This window comes from Oncorhynchus mykiss, chromosome 8 (genome assembly GCF_057628025.1).
Source record: "Oncorhynchus mykiss isolate SJ-2025 chromosome 8, ASM5762802v1, whole genome shotgun sequence".
Classification (NCBI taxonomy): Eukaryota; Metazoa; Chordata; class Actinopteri; order Salmoniformes; family Salmonidae; genus Oncorhynchus; species Oncorhynchus mykiss.
Window position 1 is genome coordinate 83845620 of NC_143029.1, and position 20562 is coordinate 83866181.

The following is a 20562-nucleotide window of genomic DNA, read 5'->3' on the forward strand; positions in this document are numbered from 1 at the left end:
CTGAAAAACATCCCTACAGCATGATGCTGCCACCATCATGCATCACTGTAGGGATGGTGCCAGGTTTCCTCCAGATGTGATGCTTGGCATTCAGGCCAAAGAGTTTAATATTGGTTTCATCAGACCAGAGAATCTTGTTTCGCATAGTCAGAGTCCTTTAGGTGCCTTTTGGCAAACTCCAAGCGGGGTGTCATGTGCCTTTTACTGAGGAGTGGCTTCCATCTGACAATTCTACCATAAACGCCTGGTTGGTGGAGTGCTGCAGAGATGGTTGTCCTTCTGGAAGGTTCTCTCATCTCCACAGAGGAACTCTGGAGCTCTGTCAGAGTGTATAAACCTAAAATGGTTGCAATCTGGCAAAAATAATCCTTCTAACAGCTGCAGGGTTCTGGGAAATCTCAACAAGTTTTGACAAAAGCATTTCAAATAGCCTAAACTCAGTTTTAGTGTAGACAGAGAGGAAAAGGAGAAGAGAGAGGATTTACTCAGCCCAAAATTTGTTCCCATGAGATAAACCCTTTTTTTGTATGGAGGTCTATGAAAGAGTGTCGAATTACACAAAGCTTATTTGATCTAATAGAAGTTTTGTAATGTTTAGGCTGTTAACAAAATGTACTGATATAAGTGGATTCACTTGGCATTCCGGAACTTTGAGATAAACTATGTATGTCTGTTGTTCACGTGCATATCTGCCCTCTGATTGACTAGAATGGTCCCACCTGATCTCGCTTGCCCGCAATAATTGAGGACATGTTTTTCCTTTTTTTCAATGTAAAAGATAATCTTTGGTGTAGATCATTTTTTTCCTTGGGCCTTTTGACCTTCCATTCTGACCTTCTCACGGGGACCGTCAGGTTATTTGATATCCGGGATCCTTGGGACGTACATATCCCCGATTGAAATGTACATTTTAAATGGTTAAGGGTTAATGTTAGAGGTCAGGGTCATGGTTAGGTCGTTAGGCTTGGGTATGGCCGTCCCAAGCATCCCGTCTAGCACTAATCGGACCGTCAGGAAAAATATAATAACATCCGATTACGCCATATCCTGTTTCAGCTGTTAAAGAAACAATGGCGTTGCTTCTAAGGTCAGTAGTTGCCTGTGCTTTAGTTTATTGATGTTTACATTTCGTTTGTTAGTTTGACATATGTGTAATACTTATTTATTTGTCTTAGAGTGGTGTTCAAATAGATTTATTTAGCCAGAGAGCTTGCTTCACCCTACTATCGTCATAACATCGTTGCTTGCTACACATGCTAACGTTAGCATGCTTAGTTATCTAGCTCCTCCTGTGACAACATATTTTAGATTTACACCAAGTTATTTTGATAGTTATGAACGCTACAATGAGCTTTACATTCCTATGGAAGCAATGCTTCCAGGTTTCATGTATATAACTAGTTAGCTAGATTATTTATGTGGTATCCTAGCTAGCTAACACAATATGTAAGTTACTCTTAAGGAGCCTATCTTTAGTCCTTAATGTCCAAGGGCATTGTATGTTATTTTTAGTGGTAGCGTTATACGCTCCGACAGCCAAATACCCCATCTAAAAGTCAATTAAATCACAATTGTGATACGGTTCTTGAACAAAGCCCTTTACTTTTTATCACATTCTAAAGTTACACACAGGTGTTTGGAGCAAAGCCCTTGATAATGAAACTCGGTTCCATTACATTACACGTACAGTATCAGTCAAAAGTTTGGACACGCCTACTCATTCAAGGGTTTTTCTTTATTTTTTACTATTTCTACATTGTAGAATAATAGTGGACATCCAAATCTGTGATATAATACATATGGAATCAAGTAGTTAAGTGTTGAACAAATCTAAATATATTTTAAATTTGACATTTTTCAAAGTAGCCACCCTTTGCCTTGATGACAGCTTTGCACACTCTTGGCATTCTCTCAACCAGCTACATGAGGTAGTCACCTGGAATGTATTTCAGTTAACAGGTGTGCCTTGTTAAAAGTTAATTTAAAAAAGTTAACAGTCCATCATTACTTTAAGGGATGAGTTGGACTGCAGAGTGAAAGAAAAGCAGCCAACAAGTGCTCAGCATATGTGGGAACTCCTTCAAGACTGTTGGAAAAGCATTCCAGGTGAAGCTGGTTGAGAGAATGCCAGGAGTGTGCAAAGCTGTCAAGGCAAAGGGTGGCTACTTTGAAGAATCTAACATTTCTTGAAAGTAATATTTCGTAGTTTTGATGTCTTCACTATTATTCTACAATGTAGAAAAGTCAAAATAAAGAAAAACCCTTGAATGAGTAGGTGTGTCCGAACTTCTGTAAATGTGAGTTTAGTTAAGAGACCTGATGCTCAATCTGAACATTAATACATGCGGTTTTGGAAGCATAAGGACCTAATCTTTCATATTAGTGAGAAATAATAATAAATAATAAAAATGTTAAATTGAACCTAACGTTACTCTTTCTATTCCAAGAGCCTTAGATGTTCTGTTTAGAGCTGAATTGGGTCTGGCAGCCAAAACATACTCCAGTTGCAGCCGATAGTATTTTTCAGTGACAACACGTTTGTGGCGTCAGTCTTCCATTTATACACAGGTGTTTGGGGACTCGTAGCTAATTATCACAGGTAAGCCTCGCTCTTCCGCCTGATTCCTGTAAACAATCGCTGTAACATGGAAATATGGCTGTGTAGACAATAACCCTCACCCTCTGGGGGTGCGTTAACGCAGAATTGAGCATTTTTCAAGCAGAAAATGAAAGCTTTTCTACGTTTACCATCTTGCTGCGTTTTGTACACGTAACGTTACATCTAAAATTATTCTAATTGTAAATTCTGCTCGGCTTCAGTCAGGCCAAATCATGAATGTAAAAGTACTAATTTCGTGCTTCAAATCAAATCAAATATTATTATTATTCATTTGCACTTTTCAAGTCAGATGAAATATCTTTGCTCTTGACAGACAGCGCTCCGACTGATGTGTAGCAACAGATTATCCGTTATATGGACCGGATACTGAAGTGGCCTCTCCGGAACCTAAAATAAATGTCTTTAAAAAATGGAAGGCAGTAGGGAGGAGGCAAGATCAGGTTGGGACCATTCTGGCCAATGAGAGAGCAGACCCACAGGTACAACTCCGATATAACGTGTATTTCTCAGTTGCCTAATCCAATCATTACGAAAATGTATACGCGATCAAATAAGCCACACGTAGCAAATAAGCTTTACATTTTTTGTTAACCAAATTCGACACTCTTATTGACCGCCATACAAAACCTCGCTCTGTGAGCAAATTATTTTAATGTAAATGACACCTGCTGGAGAAGACAGGTTTTGGGCCTGTCTAAATTATGCCTCTCGCTTCACCTCTTCCTCTTTGTTTAAGCTACTTTTCTCCGGTACTTTCCTCCCGTGTAGTTTTTCTCCGGTTGCAAGATTAAATGATGTAACTGGCTACATTCTTTCTATGATAAACATTAGAAATATGATGACCATGCATTATTTTTGCAAAAAATACCTTGCTTTTTCATTGGAAGCTAATTTACTTGTGTGGCCGCTAGCCAAATAGCGTTGCACTTCTGTTGTCATGTGATAAACTATTTTCTGCCGAATGTGTTGCACAACTGTATTTTGTGTTTAGAAAAACTATAGTTCTTTCCCCATCACACTCTATTGAAGAAAAAAAAAACCCACTGACTTTCAATATAATACGCAGGTGATTTTTTATTTTATTTGATGGTCTGCATTTTGATCATTCGGATTTCTGAAAGCCAATGCGACCACTGACCCTATAAATGTGTGTAGTAATAAATGTAAAAAAATCCGCTGATATGGAAGATACGTTCCTTATGTTTCCATAACCGTACCACAGGCGATGCGTGTTGACATTTTAGAGCATGTTCAGCTGCTGGACAATTTCTTCCTTCAGGGGTTAGTTGGGGGCCCGGAAATCAATTAAAAATAATTTGTACACTGCAAATTGACTAAGCCCAAACCAATATAGTATTTGACAAAAACATACCGTAATTATTTCAAACCTTGACTTAACGTCCTCCGTTAGTAAAGGAATGTGCTGCTCTTCTCTGTCCATGGCAGCTCGGTCTGTGAGTACCTACGCTAACGACTGCACTTGGGCTGCTCTTCTCAATGACCAGACATTAGAGAGCTATTAGCAACTTTTCATCACTCTTAATTTAGACTAAGTGAAATCATCTCTCCTGTCTTATATTTGACCGAGGTCCATCTCTTATCTTAGTCATATGACTGTACTGCGTAGCAGAGCACGAGGAAAATGGCTCAGCTTTTAAATATTAGTGATCAATTTGGTGATACCAGAGCCCTGCCCTACCCAAGTTATTGATGGAAAAACAGGCCCTACCCTAGTTATTGATGGAAAAACAGGCCCTGCCCTAGTTATTGATGGAAAAACAGGCCCTGCCCTAGTTATTGATGGAAAAACAGGCCCTGCCCTAGTTATTGTTGTAAAAACAGGCCCTGCCCTAGATATTGATGGAAAAACAGGCCCTGCCCTAGTTATTGATGGAAAAACAGGCCCTGCCCTAGTTATTGATGGAAAAACAGGCCCTGCCCTAGTTATTGATGGAAAAACAGGCCCTGCCCTAGTTATTGTTGTAAAAACAGGCCCTGCCCTAGATATTGATGGAAAAACAGGCCCTGCCCTAGTTATTGATGGAAAAACAGGCCCTGCCCTAGTTATTGATGGAAAAACAGGCCCTGCCCTAGTTATTGATGGAAAAACAGGCCCTGCCCTAGTTATTGATGGAAAAACAGGCCCTGCCCTAGTTATTGATGGAAAAAACAGGCCCTGCCCTAGTTATTGATGGAAAAAACAGGCCCTGCCCTAGATATTGATGGAAAAACAGGCCCTGCCCTAGATATTGATGGAAAAACAGGCCCTACCCTAGTTATTGATGGAAAAACAGGCCCTGCCCTAGTTATTGAAAAACAGGCCCTGAGTCGGGTAGCAGAGCTCTAGTTTGAACATGAACATCCTTGAAAATGTTGAACTGATTTGCTTGTGTATTATTATTTCATCTTTTGCTCAACATGGTTTCACCATTATCGAGCTGGGAGTTAGAAGTGTGGTTTCACCATTATCGAGCTGGGAGTTAGAAGTGTGGTTTCACCATTATCGAGCTGGGAGTTAGAAGTGTGGTTTCACCATTATCGAGCTGGGAGTTAGAAGTGTGGTTTCACCATTATCGAGCTGGGAGTTAGAAGTGTGGTTTCACCATTATCGAGCTGGGAGTTAGAAGTGTGGTTTCACCATTATCGAGCTGGGAGTTAGAAGTGTGGTTTCACCATTATCGAGCTGGGAGTTAGAAGTGTGGTTTCACCATTATCGAGCTGGGAGTTAGAAGTGTGGTTTCACCATTATCGAGCTGGGAGTTAGAAGTGTGGTTTCACCATTATCGAGCTGGGAGTTAGAAGTGTGGTTTCACCATTATCGAGCTGGGAGTTAGAAGTGTGGTTTCACCATTATCGAGCTGGGAGTTAGAAGTGTGGTTTCACCATTATCGAGCTGGGAGTTAGAAGTGTGGTTTCACCATTATCGAGCTGGGAGTTAGAAGTGTGGTCTCTAATCTCCTCTGAGGAAATAGGAAGTGGCTCAGTGAAACAGACTTTGTTGTTTCTACTAAATGTTTTTACTAACATTACGAAATGTATGTTGTTTGATCTCTCTCACAGGACACTAGCCCGACAGGGCACTTGCTTGTCCCGCCCTCAGTTTGGCGTTTTCTACAGACAGTGAGTAGATTTTGTGTGTGTGTGTGTCAGTGTCAGGTGTTGTAACTGAAATTATTTTCCAATCGTTTCGTTCTGAACAGAAGCATTCTTTTTTCCCCTTCTGTTGCACTGTTCCGACCAACAAAATAAAGTTCTGAACCCCCCAAAATACTGCTTTACATCATTCCTTTCCCTTCCTTTTAAAAATATACTCTACTGTTCAAAAGTTTGGGGTCACTTAGACATGTCCTTGTTATCCATGAAAACATACATGAAACGAGTTGTAAAATGAATACGAAATATAGTCAAGACGTTGACAATGTTTTATAAGTAATGGTTAGAGCAAGTTTGAGCTGTTCTGTGAAGGGTGTAGTACACAGCGTTGTACGAGCTCTTTAGTTTCTTGACAATTTCTCGCATGGAATAATAGCCTTAATTTCTCAGAACAAGAATAGACTGACGAGTTTCAGAAGAAAGTTATTTGTTTCTGGCCATTTTGATTCTGTAATCGAACCCACAAATGCTGATGCTCCAGATACTCAACTAATCTAAAGAAGGCCAGTTTTATTGCTTTATTGTTCAGGACAACAGTTATCAGCTGTGCTAACATAATTGCAAAAGGGTTTTCTAATGACCAATTAGCCTTTTTAAAATGAAAAACGTGGATTAGCTAACACAACGTGCCATTGGAACACAGGAGTGATAGTTGCTCATAATGGGCCTCTGTACGCCTATGTAGATATTCCATCAAAAAAATCATCCGTTTCCAGCTACAATAGTAATTTACAACATTAACAATGTCTACACTGTATTTCTGATCAATTTGATGTTATTTTAATGGACAAAAAATGAGCTTTTCTATAAAAAACAAGGACATTTCTAAGTGACCGCACACTTTTGAACGGTAGTGTATATACATTTACATTACATTGAATTACTACACCAATCAGGGCACATAGAGCAGCATGGTGTGGAGTGGGTAAGCACTTTAATTTGTTTAGGAAAGTCGTTAAGAGCAAATTGTATTTTGCCGTAACGGCATGGTTTAATCATAATGAAAGACAAACACACAGTGTGCTGACGGTCACAGTGTAGGGTGTGAGACGCAACTGACATTTTGAGGGTGAGGATGGAGGATGCTTGCCTTGAAAGCGCTGAGCACCTTATGTCATGCATTATCTGAATTAGGCCCACAGAGTTATACCTACAGAGGAGTGGCTTCTATAGAGGAACTTTGAATGTCTTTGAACTTCCGAGTTGGTTTAATGTTCTCTGGCTAACACGCTTGTAGAGCAGCACTAGATTTTATTATTTTTTATTACAATATTTATTTCCTTAAAAAAAAATATTTAACAATCAACAAAATAGGACACAGATAATTCCCCGTTATTCCTCCCACCTACATAACATAGCATGATAAATGGGAGCACTTCTTGCCAAAGCCCAACACATGAACACCTCCCCTCATCCGGTATTGGCTTCAATGATTAACAACAAAACAAAACAGAATGACCTTCACATCCAATGCTAGAAAATATATTATTCAATGCAAATACAAATGATACTTTAAGAAAATGAGGCAGCTAAAGTGACGACTCGAACTGCTGAAAGTCCCCCCCAGACATCAGACAATTCACAGGGGTTATTACATCATAATTGTATGTTGTTTTTTTCAGATGGAATATAGGAAGTTATTTTAGCTCCTTGACAGAGTGTCACTTTTCCCATTTAAAAGCTGTGCATTTATTGGCTGTATTGACTTCTGATGAAACTAGTCTGGTTTTGCTACCAATATTAACTGGTTGAACAGATTCCTCTCAAAGAAGAGTGAAGGGAAGGATCTAGTGGTACTGTCATATTAGTGACCTGTGATAAGATCGGAATAATGTCTTTCCAATAATTGACTCGTTCAGGGCAGGACAGAAACATATGCATCAGTGTTGCCAGCCACGTTTTACACCTTGGGAAACATGTTGAATATTTAGAATGAATCTTAATCTGTGATGTAAAGTAGACCCTAATGTAAAATATTGAATTGCATCAACTTGAGCCTTGTGTTAAATGAAAGACGCTGAGCATCTAAAAAGAACTCAACCCATTTCTCATCCTCAACAATGAGACCGCGGTCGTCATGCCGCTTCATCGTTCCCCGACAGAGCTTGGAGACCAGAGTACATGTAACAAATGAAACCTTTTACCTCTTTCCTTTCCAGCCACAGTTTATCAGGTGTAGATTTACCCATGGACTGAATCCTTACCTCCCTGTTGAGTGGCAACATAATGCCCGACCTGTAGGTACTTGAAGAAATGAGTTTGAGGAAACTGAAAATGAGATGCCAGTTGTTGAAAGGATTGTAGTTCACATTCTCTATACAAATGACCAAATGTTTTAATTCCTTTGTTGAACCAAGAACGTGTCATACCATGTCTCAGGGGTTTGGGTAAGATGGGGTTCTTATAGAAAGGTGTTTATTCATATATAGATCGATGCCCCTCTGTTTACAGACTTCAATCAATATATTTAAAGTGTTTTTAATTAAACGGTTGTTTATGAGACCTAGCAAAGCTTAAGGTGGGGCTAATATAAGGTATAGATGCCAATGAAACCGGGGAAAGACGCTCTTCCTGTCTCCAAGAGGGTGAACTTGTTGTTTTATCTTGCCATACCAACACAGCCTTTAGCTGAGATGCCCAGTAATACAACAGGAAGTCAGGTAGAGTAAGCCCTCCTGAGTATGGTTTGAATAAAGGTGTGTGTTTCATGCTAGGGGGGGGGGGGGATCCCTTTCCACAGAAATGAAGAGACCTTCCTGTTAAGTTGTTTGAAAAAAACATTGGCAATAGGAAAGGGTTAGGTTTTGAAAAGGTACAAGAATTGTGGTAATATATTCATCTTTACACAATTGACCTGCCATCTATCTAATTCTTCTCCAACCTTTTTTAGAAGTGGAGTATAGTTCAGTTGATATGTCTTAATAATTTCAGAAGGAATTTTCTATCCCTGATATGTCATTTTCTGAAGTCTCCAAAGAAAATGGCTGGTTTAAAATGTGGTTCTGCATAGCTGCCCTGTTAAAAGACACAATTATACTCTTCAATATTTTTAATTTAATATCCTGAAAAGGTCCCATATTCTTTCAGGATGTCAACTAATGCCCGGAGTGAGATTTCTGATTTGGTGAGGTAAAGCAGAATGTCATCAGCATATAGTGAGACCAGATGTGCACGCCCACCTCTACGAACACTATGATTGGATGAGATCTGAAAGCTTCTGCCAGTGGCTCTATAGCCAAAGAAAAAGAGGTCTAGCGGGACAACCCTGTCTTGTGCCACATGATAGAGAGAACTGTGAGGAAACGTTTCCATTGGTCAGGATCTGAGCTACCGGACATTTGTACAGTAATCTAATCAGACCTGACATACTGTGGTCCAATATTCATCCTCTGTAAAACTTCGAACAGGTTGTTCCGTTCTATGTAGTCAAAAGCTTTTTCCGCTTCTTAATGGGGCGGCAGGGTATCCTAGTGGTTAGAGCGTTGGACTAGTAACCGGAAGGTTGCAAGTTCAAACCCCTGAGCTGACAATGTACAAATCTGTCGTTCTGCCCCTGAACAGGCAGTTAACCCACTGTTCCTAGGCCGTCATTGAAAATAAGAATTTGTTCTTAACTGACTTAATAAAGGTACAAAAAAAAAAAAAACATCTCTACATAACGCATAATATTAAATAATCTTCTGATATTATCAGGAGATGATCGGTTTCTTACAAAGCCTGTTTGTTCCCTGTCAACCAAGTCAGGAAGAACCTTATCTAGCCTTAACAGCAATGATTTTTTTGTTGCAATAATCTTATATGAAGTGTTCAATGAGATATTGGTCTATATGACCCACAAAGCAGAGAATCTTTCCCAGGTTTTAACAAAACTGTGATCAGTGCTTGTTCAAGTGCGTCAGAGCTTTTCTGTCTCTGTGGCAAGGTTAAATATATTGCAAAGAGGCTCAATTAGTTTGTGTTAAAAGGGTCTATAGAATTCAATAGGAAATCCCCCTGCAGTGTTGAAAATGGATTCCCCCCATTTCCTCAGATGTGATCTCTTTCTCCAAGTACTCTCTCTCCTCATCAGTTAAAGCTTGTCAATTGAGTTTGTTCAAAAACTCCTGCATTGTGGCAGGGGCATCCACTTTAGACTTGTACAATGTTTTCATAAAACTCCCTGTAGGCTAGATTCATTTCCTCAGGACGCTGAACAACTGTGTTATTGGGCAGCTTAATAGAGCCAATAACTCTAATAGCTTCCTCTCTCCTTATCTGCCAAGCAAGCAACTTCCCTGCTTTATCTCCATGTTCGTAGTAGTTTTGTTTTGTTCTCCTAAAAACGTTTTCTGCTTTGTGGGTCGTCAGGGTGTTATATTCCAATCTCTTTGATGACTCCACTATACAAACATTAGACTCAAATGTCTAATGAGGAACTGTTCATTTTCAAGAAATGTCTTTCTCCAACAAATCTACTTTTAGCCTTGTATGTCTGACGTATAAGGTAAACGAAATGATTAGCCCCTTCAGATATGCAACAACAGCTTCCCATAAAATTAGGGGGGTGGGGTGGGGGGGTGCGCAGAGTTATTGGTGCTAAAAAGATATGTTGATATGAGTGTTCAGAAATCTTACAAATGTGTGGGATTATTTAGTAAATATGTGCCAAACCTCCACCACCTTGAGGGTGGCTGTGTTTTACTGATTGGTAATGAAGCCAGCAGGGCAGAATGATCTGATATAGATCTTGGTAAATACTTACACCCAGTAGTTAAACTTCCCTTGCCTGCAGGAATAAGAGAGAAGTCGATTCTAGACTAACTGTTATGGACAGGGAAGTAAAAGGAGTGTTCTTTTAACCTTTTTGGTTGTGAACTCAGGATGATGGTGATGATTCACTAATTGTCCCCATTTCATTGTTGAGGGATGAAAGTTATCGTCTGGTAAAGGTTATAGCTTGTCTTTTTTTCCTGTGCTGCATAGGTGCGTTTGACACCGCGCGGCACTGGTTTCAAGGGAGCCTTGGGGAATTCCGATTGGTTGACGTTTTGAGTGTGCGGCTGGTGACCTTAAACACATCCTGTTTTTGTTTTGTTTTTTTACATGCTCAAGTGGGGCTAAATAGTCCGGTCGTTATTGTTGACCATGTTTGTCGCTTTAATTCTACATTTATTTTGTGACTGAAAACATTTTCATGTTACAGGGAACAGTCAATGGACTTTTATACAATATACGTGTAATTTACAATTAACCTAATTCGGGTGATGCTATGCATAGCAGGTACAGCTATCTTAAAGACTAGTGCATCTTCGCTGTGTGCTTAGGGTTGTCGTCCTGATGGAAGGTGAACCTTCACCCCAGTCTGTGGTCCTGAGCGCTCTGGAGCAGGTTTTCATCAAGGATCTCTCTGTACTTTGCTCCGTTCATCTTTGCCTCGATCCTGACTAGTCTCCCAGTCCCTGACGCTAAAAAAAACATCCCCAATGCATGATGCTTCCACCACCATGCTTCACTGTAGGGATGGTGCCAGGTTACCGCCAGACTTGACACTTGGCATTCAGGCCAAAGAGTTTAATCTTGGTTTCATCAGACCAGAGGATCTTGTTTCTCATGGTCTGAGTCTTTTAGGTGCCTTTTGGCAAACTCCAAGTGGGCTGTCATGTGCCTTTTACTGAGGAGTGGCTTCCATCTGACCACTCTACCCTAAAGGCCTGATTGGTGGAGTGCTGCATAGATGGTTGTCCTTCTGGAAGGTTCTCCCATCTCTACAGTGGAACTCTGGGTGCTCTGTCAGTGACCACCGGGTTCTTGTCACCTCCCTGACCAAGGCCCTTCTCTCCCGATTGACCAGTTTGGCCTGGTGGCCAGCTCTAGGAAGTGTCTTGGTGGTTCCAAACTTCTTCCATTTAAGAATGATGGAGGCCACTGTTGTTGGGGACCGTCAATGCTGCAGACATGTTTTGTTACCCTTCCCCTTTGTGAGATGCAGAGTAGGTGAACGGATGATCACCGCATGTGTGGTTCCCACCATGACGGAGATGGTGTGGGGGAGCTTTGCTGGTGACACTGCAGAGATTTGCCATCCCATCTGGTTTGCCCTTAGTGGGACTATAATTTGTTTTTCAACAGGACAATGACTCACAACACACAAGGGTGATCCTCAACACTGGGGCCCCACAAGGGTGTGTTCTGAGCCCTCTCCTGTACTCCCTGTTCACCCATGACTGCGTGGCCATGCACACCTCCAACTCAATCATCAAGTTTGCAGACGACACTACAGTGGTAGGCTTGATTACCAACAACGACGAGACGGCCTACAGGGAGGAGGTTAGGGCCCTCGGAGTGTGGTGTCAGGAAAATAACCTCGCACTCAACGTCAACAAAACAAAGGAGATGATCGTGGACTTCAGGAAACAGCAGAGGGAGCACCCCCCTATCCACAACGACGGGACAGTAGTGGAGAGGGTAGTAAGTTTTAAGTTCCTCGGCATACACATCACAGACAAACTGAATTGGTCCACCCACACAGACAGTGTGGTGAAGAAGGCACAGAGGCGCCTCTTCAACCTCAGGAGGCTGAAGAAATTTGGCTCTTCACCAAAAGCACTCTCAAACTTTTACCAATGCACAATTGAGAGCATCCTGTCGGGCTGTATCACCGCCTGGTACGGCAACTGCTCCGCCCACAACCGTAAGGCTCTCCAGAGGGTAGTGAGGTCTGCACAACGCACCACCGGGAGCAAACTACCTGCCCTCCAGGACACCTACAGCACCCGATGTCACAGGAAGGCCATAAAGATCATCGAGGACAACAACCACCCGAGCCACTGCCTGTTCACCCCACTATCATCCAGAAGGCAAGGTCAGTACAGGTGCATCAAAGCTGGGACAGAGAGACTTAAAAACAGCTTCTATCTCAAGGCCATCAGACTGTTAAACAGCCATCACTAACATTGAGTGGCTGCTGCCAACATACTGACTCAACTCCAGCCACTTTAATATTGGAAAAATTGATGCAAAAATGTATCACTAGCCACTTTAATCAATGCCACAAGCATTTCGCAATCTGCTAACCATGTGTATGTGACCAATAACATTTGATTTGACCTCCAGGCTGTGTAAGGGCTATTTGACCAAGGAGAGTGCTGCATCAGATGACCTGTCCTACACAATCACCTGACCTCAACCCAATTGAGATGGTTTGGGGTGAGTTGGACTGCAGAGTGAAGGAAAAGCAGACAAGTGCTCAGAATATGTGGGCTCCTTCAAGATGGTTTGAAAAGCATTCCTCATGAAGCTGGTTGAGAGAATGCCAAGAGTCTGTAAAGCTGTCATCAAGGCAAAGGGTGGCTACTTTGAAGAATCTCAAATATAACATTTATTTTGATTTGTTAAACACTTTCTTGGTTACTATATGAATCCTCTTTAGTGGGGAGAAAGCCATCATCTTGTGTTGTGTGGGAGAAAGATTGGGAATGATCATTATTCTGTCATCTCCGTACTCTTCCTTTGCTCTGGCAGCTGAGAGGATGCAGACTGTGTCCTGGTACCATAGAAATGTAATGCACTGGGTGCATCCTGGCCAGGCAGCTGCCTCCGTAGGGTGCGATGGGTCCTCTCGATTTCCAGTGGGTGTGAGCAAGGAGGGAGACTTGGGGAATCAATTTTTATGAGGCGTTCATAAAGTGTCTCTTGGATTTTCCTTATACCCTTTCTGAACCATGCTGGTGCTACTTCCGAGCAATTATCCTCCGAGGCCGAAGAAGGGCTGTCAGAAGGGGGCGCTTTTCCCTGCCTCTTCTGAGGCTTTGCAAGATTTGGCGTCTTTTGTTTTGGGCGATAAGAGACGTATTAACTTCCAATTATTATCGAACTGGTAAACCGTGTCAAAATGCCTCAACATTTTTCCGAAGTTTGAGGATGCTATGCAGATGCGTCTTGTTAGATCTTCACCATTGCTTAAAAACAGTTCTTACCTTTTTGTAGATAATAAATCCAATGTGAAACGTGATCACTGTAGTATCCTTAACTAACATTGGAAAAAGTCAATCCATTCTTCTCTAATTAAATATCTCCCTAATTTCTGAATTACGCTTGTAACATCGTCAGTAGGCTACAGTAACCTATGCTTCAGAGAGGGTGGGTGGGGGGGGGGGGGGGCAGGTAGCCTGCACACCCACTGGCAAAGATTTCCAGCTGGTGGGCAGACTCTGGAATACGTTTCTGAGTGACAGAGGGAGGGCTTTGCATAGGCAAATGTGTTGTGATTTTTATGGGACTGGAAAAAAATGCCTGGACTGTAATATAAAGGTTTCCCGTGCTTTTAAAATGAAGGTTCTGTTCTGGAACAGTATACATCTCCTTTGGGTCAGGTTCTGTTCTGGAACAGTATACATCCCCTTTGGTTCGGGTTCTGTTCTGGAACAGTATACATCTCCTTTGGTTCAGGTTCTGTTCTGGAACAGTATACATCCCCTTTGGTTCGGGTTCTGTTCTGGAACAGTATACATCTCCTTTGGTTCAGGTTCTGTTCTGGAACAGTATACATCCCCTTTGGTTCAGGTTCTGTTCTGGAACAGTATACATCCCCTTTGGTTCAGGTTCTGTTCTGGAACAGTATACATCCCCGTTGGTTCAGGTTCTGTTCTGGAACAGTATACATCCCCTTTGGTTCAGGTTCTGTTCTGGAACAGTATACATCCCCTTTGGTTCAGGTTCTGTTCTGGAACAGTATACATCCCCTTTGGTTCGGGTTCTGTTCTGGAACAGTATACATCACCTTTGGTTCGGGTTCTGTTCCTCAAATAATTTGATTATTTTCCTGTTTTCGGTTCTGTTCCCTGAACCGGTTCCAACCCTTGGTGTATGTGCCTGCCCACTTGTCTCTGTTGTTCTTTTAATGTGATGTGTTTACATGAATGTGTTTACATGTTATGTTGGAATTGAATGTGTATGTTTTCTCTAGTGATCTAAATATACCTTTTCTCTATTTCTTTAGTGCTGTTCCAATGGGAACCACAGCAAAGGAGGAAATGAACAAGTTCTGGGACAAAAACAACAAATTGAACCGACCCATGTCGCCACATATCACCATCTACCAGTAAGTTGGCTATGTGCATAATAATAATGAATAAATTAAGAAACTCTCACACTGCACCTCAGCAATGGCTGTGTCAAATTTAAATTGTGAAAAGGTGCTCGTCTGATTGTCCTCTCCATAGTCTCCAGGCCGTTTCAGAGATCACTCCAATAGGAAGACAATACACACAGCTTTGATTCGGTGCCTTGTGACATTGTTTATGGATCAGGGGAGCAAGTACCTTTTTTTAAACCTCAAAACAACCACTCAGGCGCTCCTCGCAAGAAAATGAACTCATTATTATGGGTGTAATTGTTCATCAAACCCAGGGTTCGGTACAAATTGCAAAATTTTTTTGGGGGGTTAAGGTTCTGTTTCGGTACAGCGGGAAAATTAAATGCCAACTGTTAATGTAGTTCATTAAGATTTCAAACTAATCCCAGGATCTTGAGCTATATAATGTAGGGCCAATTTTTATTTAATTTATTTTTTTTACACAGGTTTCTGTTTTTTTTCCTGGTTTTCACTCTCCAAAATCAATCATCTCTTAAAATCACAATTTTCAAAAATATAATAACATCATTGTGTGTTCTACATCAACAACACTTAAACCACCAGGGGACCATTTCTGAGGTCTGGGGGAAAAATGTAAGGCATTTTTGGGTGTAGATACCCTTTTATCATGATATTATTCTGCCAGGTATGTGTCGTCTACTTTGTAGTTTAATATTTTAAATTGAGAAGCCTTTTCATCTACCAGAAGCCTGTTGTCATTAGCATCATCGCTAACGGCTACACAAAGTGGTAGACACACACAGAGAGAGAGGGGCATTCCCACACCCTTGCCTTCTTCAGAAAGCTAAAGGAACATACCAAATGAATTCAATACATTTAGTTGATTCCTTACTAAGTTCAATACATTTTTGCTTCTACTGGGCGCTTTAAACAACAATGAACGTGGTGGGGGTCGATATCGTACAGAACTAGTTCCCCAGCTGCGCCTCACAAAAGCATAGTTTGAAATGCGCCAATTAGTCATTTTTAGCAGAATAGCCTACAATGTTTTTTCAGCTCAGATTTACTCAAGGCATAAAATGCAGTGTAGGCATAGCCTTTAGGCCTAGTGGATTACAGTGGGCGTAGCCTTTAGGCCTAGTGGATTACAGTGGGCGTAGCCTTTAGGCCTAGTGGATTACAGTGGGCGTAGCCTTTAGGCCTAGTGGATTACAGTGTGGGCCTAGTGGATTACAGTGTGGGCCTAGTGGATTAGTGTGGGTGTAGCCTTTAGGCCTAGTGGATTAGTGTGGGCGTAGCCTTTAGGCCTAGTGGATTACAGTGTGGGCCTAGTGGATTACAGTGTGGGCCTAGTGGATTAGTGTGGGTGTAGCCTTTAGGCCTAGTGGATTAGTGTGGGCGTAGCCTTTGGGCCTAGTGGATTACAGTGTGGGCCTAGTGGTTAACAGTGTGGGCGTAGCCTTTGGGCCTAGTGTTTTACAGTGTGGGCCTAGTGGTTTACAGTGTGGGCGTAGCCTGTGGGCCTAGTGGATTACAGTGTGGGCGTAGCCTTTGGGCCTAGTGGTTTACAGTGTGGGCCTAGTGGATTACTGTGTGGGTGTAGCCTTTGGGCCTAGTGGTTTACAGTGTGGGCCTAGTGGATTACAGTGTGGGCCTAGTGGATTACAGTGTGGGCGTAGCCTTTGGGCCTAGTGGTTTACAGTGTGGGCCTAGTGGTTTACAGTGTGGGCATCCCCTTTGGTTCGGGTTCTGTTCTGGAACAGTATACATCCCCTTTGGTTCGGGTTCTGTTCTGGAACAGTATACATCCCCTTTGGTTCGGGTTCTGTTCTGGAACAGTATACATCCCCTTTGGTTCAGGTTCTGTTCTGGAACAGTATACATCCCCTTTGGTTCGGGTTCTGTTCTGGAACAGTATACATCACCTTTGGTTCGGGTTCTGTTCCTCAAATAATTTTATTATTTTCCTGTTTTCGGTTCTGTTCCCTGAACAGAAAGGCGTAGCCTTTGGGCCTAGTGGTTTACAGTGTGGGCCTAGTGGATTACAGTGTGGGCGTAGCCTGTGGGCCTAGTGGATTACAGTGTGGGCGTAGCCTTTGGGCCTAGTGGTTTACAGTGTGGGCCTAGTGGATTACTGTGTGGGTGTAGCCTTTGGGCCTAGTGGTTTACAGTGTGGGCCTAGTGGATTACAGTGTGGGCCTAGTGGTTAACAGTGTGGGCGTAGCCTTTGGGCCTAGTGTTTTAGTGTGGGCCTAGTGGATTACAGTGTGGGCGTAGCCTTTGGGCCTAGTGGTTTACAGTGTGGGCCTAGTGGTTTACAGTGTGGGCGTAGCCTTTGGGCCTAGTGGTTTACAGTGTGGGCGTAGCCTTTGGGCCTAGTGGTTTACAGTTTGGGCCTAGTGGATTACAGTGTGGGCGTAGCCTTTGGGCCTAGTGGTTTACAGTGTGGGCGTAGCCTTTGGGCCTAGTGGTTTACAGTGTGGGCCTAGTGGATTACAGTGTGGGCCTAGTGGTTAACAGTGTGGGCGTAGCCTTTGGGCCTAGTGGTTTACAGTGTGGGCCTAGTGGTTTACAGTGTGGGCGTAGCCTTTGGGCCTAGTGGATTACAGTGGGCGTAGCCTTTGGGCCTAGTGGATTACAGTGTGGGCCTAGTGGATTACAGTGTGGGCGTAGCCTTTGGGCCTAGTGGTTTACAGTGTGGGCCTAGTGGATTACAGTGTGGGCCTAGTGGTTAACAGTGTGGGCGTAGCCTTTGGACCTAGTGGTTTACAGTGTGGGCGTAGCCTTTGGGCCTATTGGATTACAGTGTGGGCGTAGCCTTTGGGCCTAGTGGATTACTGTGTGGGCGTAGCCTTTGGGCCTAGTTGTTTACAGTGTGGGCGTAGCCTTTGGGCTTAGTGGATTACAGTGTGGGCCTAGTGGTTTACAGTGTGGGCGTAGCCTTTGGGCCTAGTGGATTACAGTGTGGGCCTAGTGGATTACAGTGTGGGTGTAGCCTTTGGGCCTAGTGGTTTACAGTGTGGGCGTAGCCTTTGGGCCTAGTGGTTTACAGTGTGGGCGTAGCCTTTGGGCCTAGTGGTTTACATTGTGGGCGTAGCCTTTGGGCCTAGTGGTTTACATTGTGGGCGTAGCCTTTGGGCCTAGTGGATTACAGTGTGGGCCTAGTTGTTTACTGTGTGGGCGTAGCCTTTGGGCCTAGTGGATTACAGTGTGGGCCTAGTTGTTTACTGTGTGGGCGTAGCCTTTGGGCCTAGTGGTTTACAGTGTGGGCGTGGCCTTTGGGCCTAGTGGTTGTTGTTGTCTTCCATATACACTATTTTTGTAAGTATTCATTCGGACTCACAGTTCAGACAGAAACCGAGGTCCCTGTACCAAACGGTTTGGTAGGAATACGTGTACCGTTCCAACCCTACTAATTATGTAAAGAGCCTTTTATTGATTTTGCTCTTAACAGTGGATGGGTTAGATATTACCATTGGGTCACGTGACCAGGTAAAACACAAGGGACCTATCTTTAGGTATTGACAGGGTTTATATCCAGTGTGAACTACAAATGCTGTGTTTGTATACTGTACATGTGCCTTGCCGTGTGTTGTCATGGTACCCTGTGTCTTGTCGTGTGTTGTCATGGTACCCTGTGTCTTGTCGTGTGTTGTCATGGTACCCTGTGTCTTGCAGGTGGTCGGTGCCTATGATGATGTCCATCACACACAGAGGCACGGGAGTTGGACTCAGTGGAGGTATAATTAATATACTAACTTCTTACAGCACACTCCAGGGTCAACCTTTCCCTGAACCATTATTGTGGGTAATTCAAAAACTGACCCCAAGATCAACGTCTAGTGGCAACTTCACCCTACTCCTCTTTTCATTTTTTATTTACCTTTATTTAACTAGGCAAGTCAGTTAGGAACAAATTCTTATTTTCAATGATGGCCTAGGAACAGTGGGTTAACTACCTTGTTCAGGGCAGAACGACAGATTTGTACCTTGTCAGCTCGGGGAGTCAATCTTGCAACCTTTCGGTTACTAGTCCAACGCTCTAACCACTAGGCTACGCTGCATGGAAAAGACCACAAGATCACAGTCCTAAAAACATAATGTTGTCCCCTGTCTTTCAGGTATATCGGCGTTTGCTCTCTTAGCGTTGGTGTTGCCAGATAGCTACCCTTACTACCTTGACCTGATCCACTCCCTGTCCATTGGCCCTGCTCTACTCGGCCTAGCTAAGTTTGGCATTGCCTTCCCTCTGTCCTACCACACCTTGAATGGAATCCGCCATCTGGTAAGTAAAGTCCACAGCGCGTAACACTAGGTCATTGCCTTAAAACTAATATAGTTCTATGTTAGTCCTGGTTGATGTCTGTCCTTTAATGTATCCTCCTTTTCTTTCTCTCGTTCTTTACTGTTCTTTTTGTCTCTCTCTCTCTCTTTCTGTCTCTCTCTCTCTCCTGTGTCTTTCTCTCCTGTGTCTCTATCTGTCTCTCTCTTCTCTCTCTCTTTCTGTCTCTCTCATGTGTCTCTCTCTGTCTCTCTCTCTTTCTGTCTCTCTCTCTCCTGTGTCTTTCTCTCCTGTGTCTCTATCTGTCTCTCTCTTCTCTCCCTCTTTCTGTCTCTCTCCTGTGTCTCTCTCGCCTCTTTCTGTCTCTCTCTCTCTCCTGTCTCTCTCCTGTCTCTCTCTTTCTGTCTGTCTCGTCTCTCTCTCTTCTCTCTCTCTTTCTGTCTCTCTCTTTTCTGTCTCTCTCTCCTCTCTCGCTCTTTCTGTCTCTCTCGCTCTTTCTGTCTCTCTCTCTCTTTCTGTCTCTCTCTCTCTTTCTGTCTCTCTCTCGCCTCTCTTTCTGTCTCTCTATCTCTCCTGTCGCTCTCTGTCTAAGTTCTGGGACAGTGGTAAGGGATTTACGCTTCCTGAGGTGTATCGCTCGGGCTACGTGGTCATCGCGCTGTCAATACTGACCTCCATTGCTGCCATTGCATACATGTGAGCAGCGCGGTGGAGAAACGGAGGCGGAGAGAGTATGGAGTGAGGTGATGAAGGGGTTGTTCTGTTTGTTATATATTCTGCTCTTTGTGTCACCAACACAGTAATTGAATGGATAAATGTATAAATACATCAAATGTTTTGTGGTTTTTATCATGGAAAGGTTTATCCTGGTCAATCGGTTAACATGGTCCCCGGGGTAGACGTAACATAATACATGTAAATCACTCAATTACTACGTTATGCTATGTTTCTTATGGTATATATTCATTTGTGGATGTTTCGCATTGGGTATGTTATAAATTGGAATTTGTATAATATGTTACAAATTTGCAAAACATATATGTTAAGAATTCTAATTCGAATTCGAATTCTAATGTTGGGTAGATTTAGGGGTGAAAGGAATATCTTTAAAAATTCATAAGTAGTTGCTAAAATTGTCCGTGATTAGTTTCAAACACTCATTCATTATTTGGGTTGCTAGATGTTCACGTTATTCACCCATCCAACCACTACTTTCATTGTTGCCTTAAGTAACCTTCTGTAACCATATCAAATATCACCTTTTATGTAACCATATCAAACGTATCATATCATACTAATTTGAGGGTGCCGGATTTAGATGTACTATGTTATGTCTAGTCTATGAGACCAGGCTGGCTGTGCTCAAGTTTAATGTCAAGTGAAATGCATGTAATATATTAGTGAAATCAATTAAACAGAATGGGTGCTACAAAA

General features: G+C 42.6%; 1 protein-coding gene across 2 annotated transcripts; it reads left to right on the top strand.

Moving 5' to 3' along the window:
• The first annotated feature begins 768 nt into the window (after positions 1–768).
• Positions 769–20562, top strand: sdhc (succinate dehydrogenase complex, subunit C, integral membrane protein). 2 transcript variants are annotated; one of them, XM_036986486.2, is made up of 6 exons: positions 769–1087; positions 5681–5740; positions 14751–14852; positions 18525–18586; positions 18968–19131; positions 19721–20562. In XM_036986486.2, the coding sequence occupies exons 1-6, from the start codon at positions 1071–1073 to the stop codon at positions 19826–19828; spliced, it is 513 nt and encodes a 170-aa protein (XP_036842381.1). In that variant the 5' UTR covers positions 769–1070; the 3' UTR covers positions 19829–20562. The 2 variants fall into 2 exon arrangements, with proteins under 2 accessions (XP_036842381.1, XP_036842382.1); XM_036986487.2 differs by lacking the exon at positions 5681–5740 and having other exon boundaries at positions 1032–1087.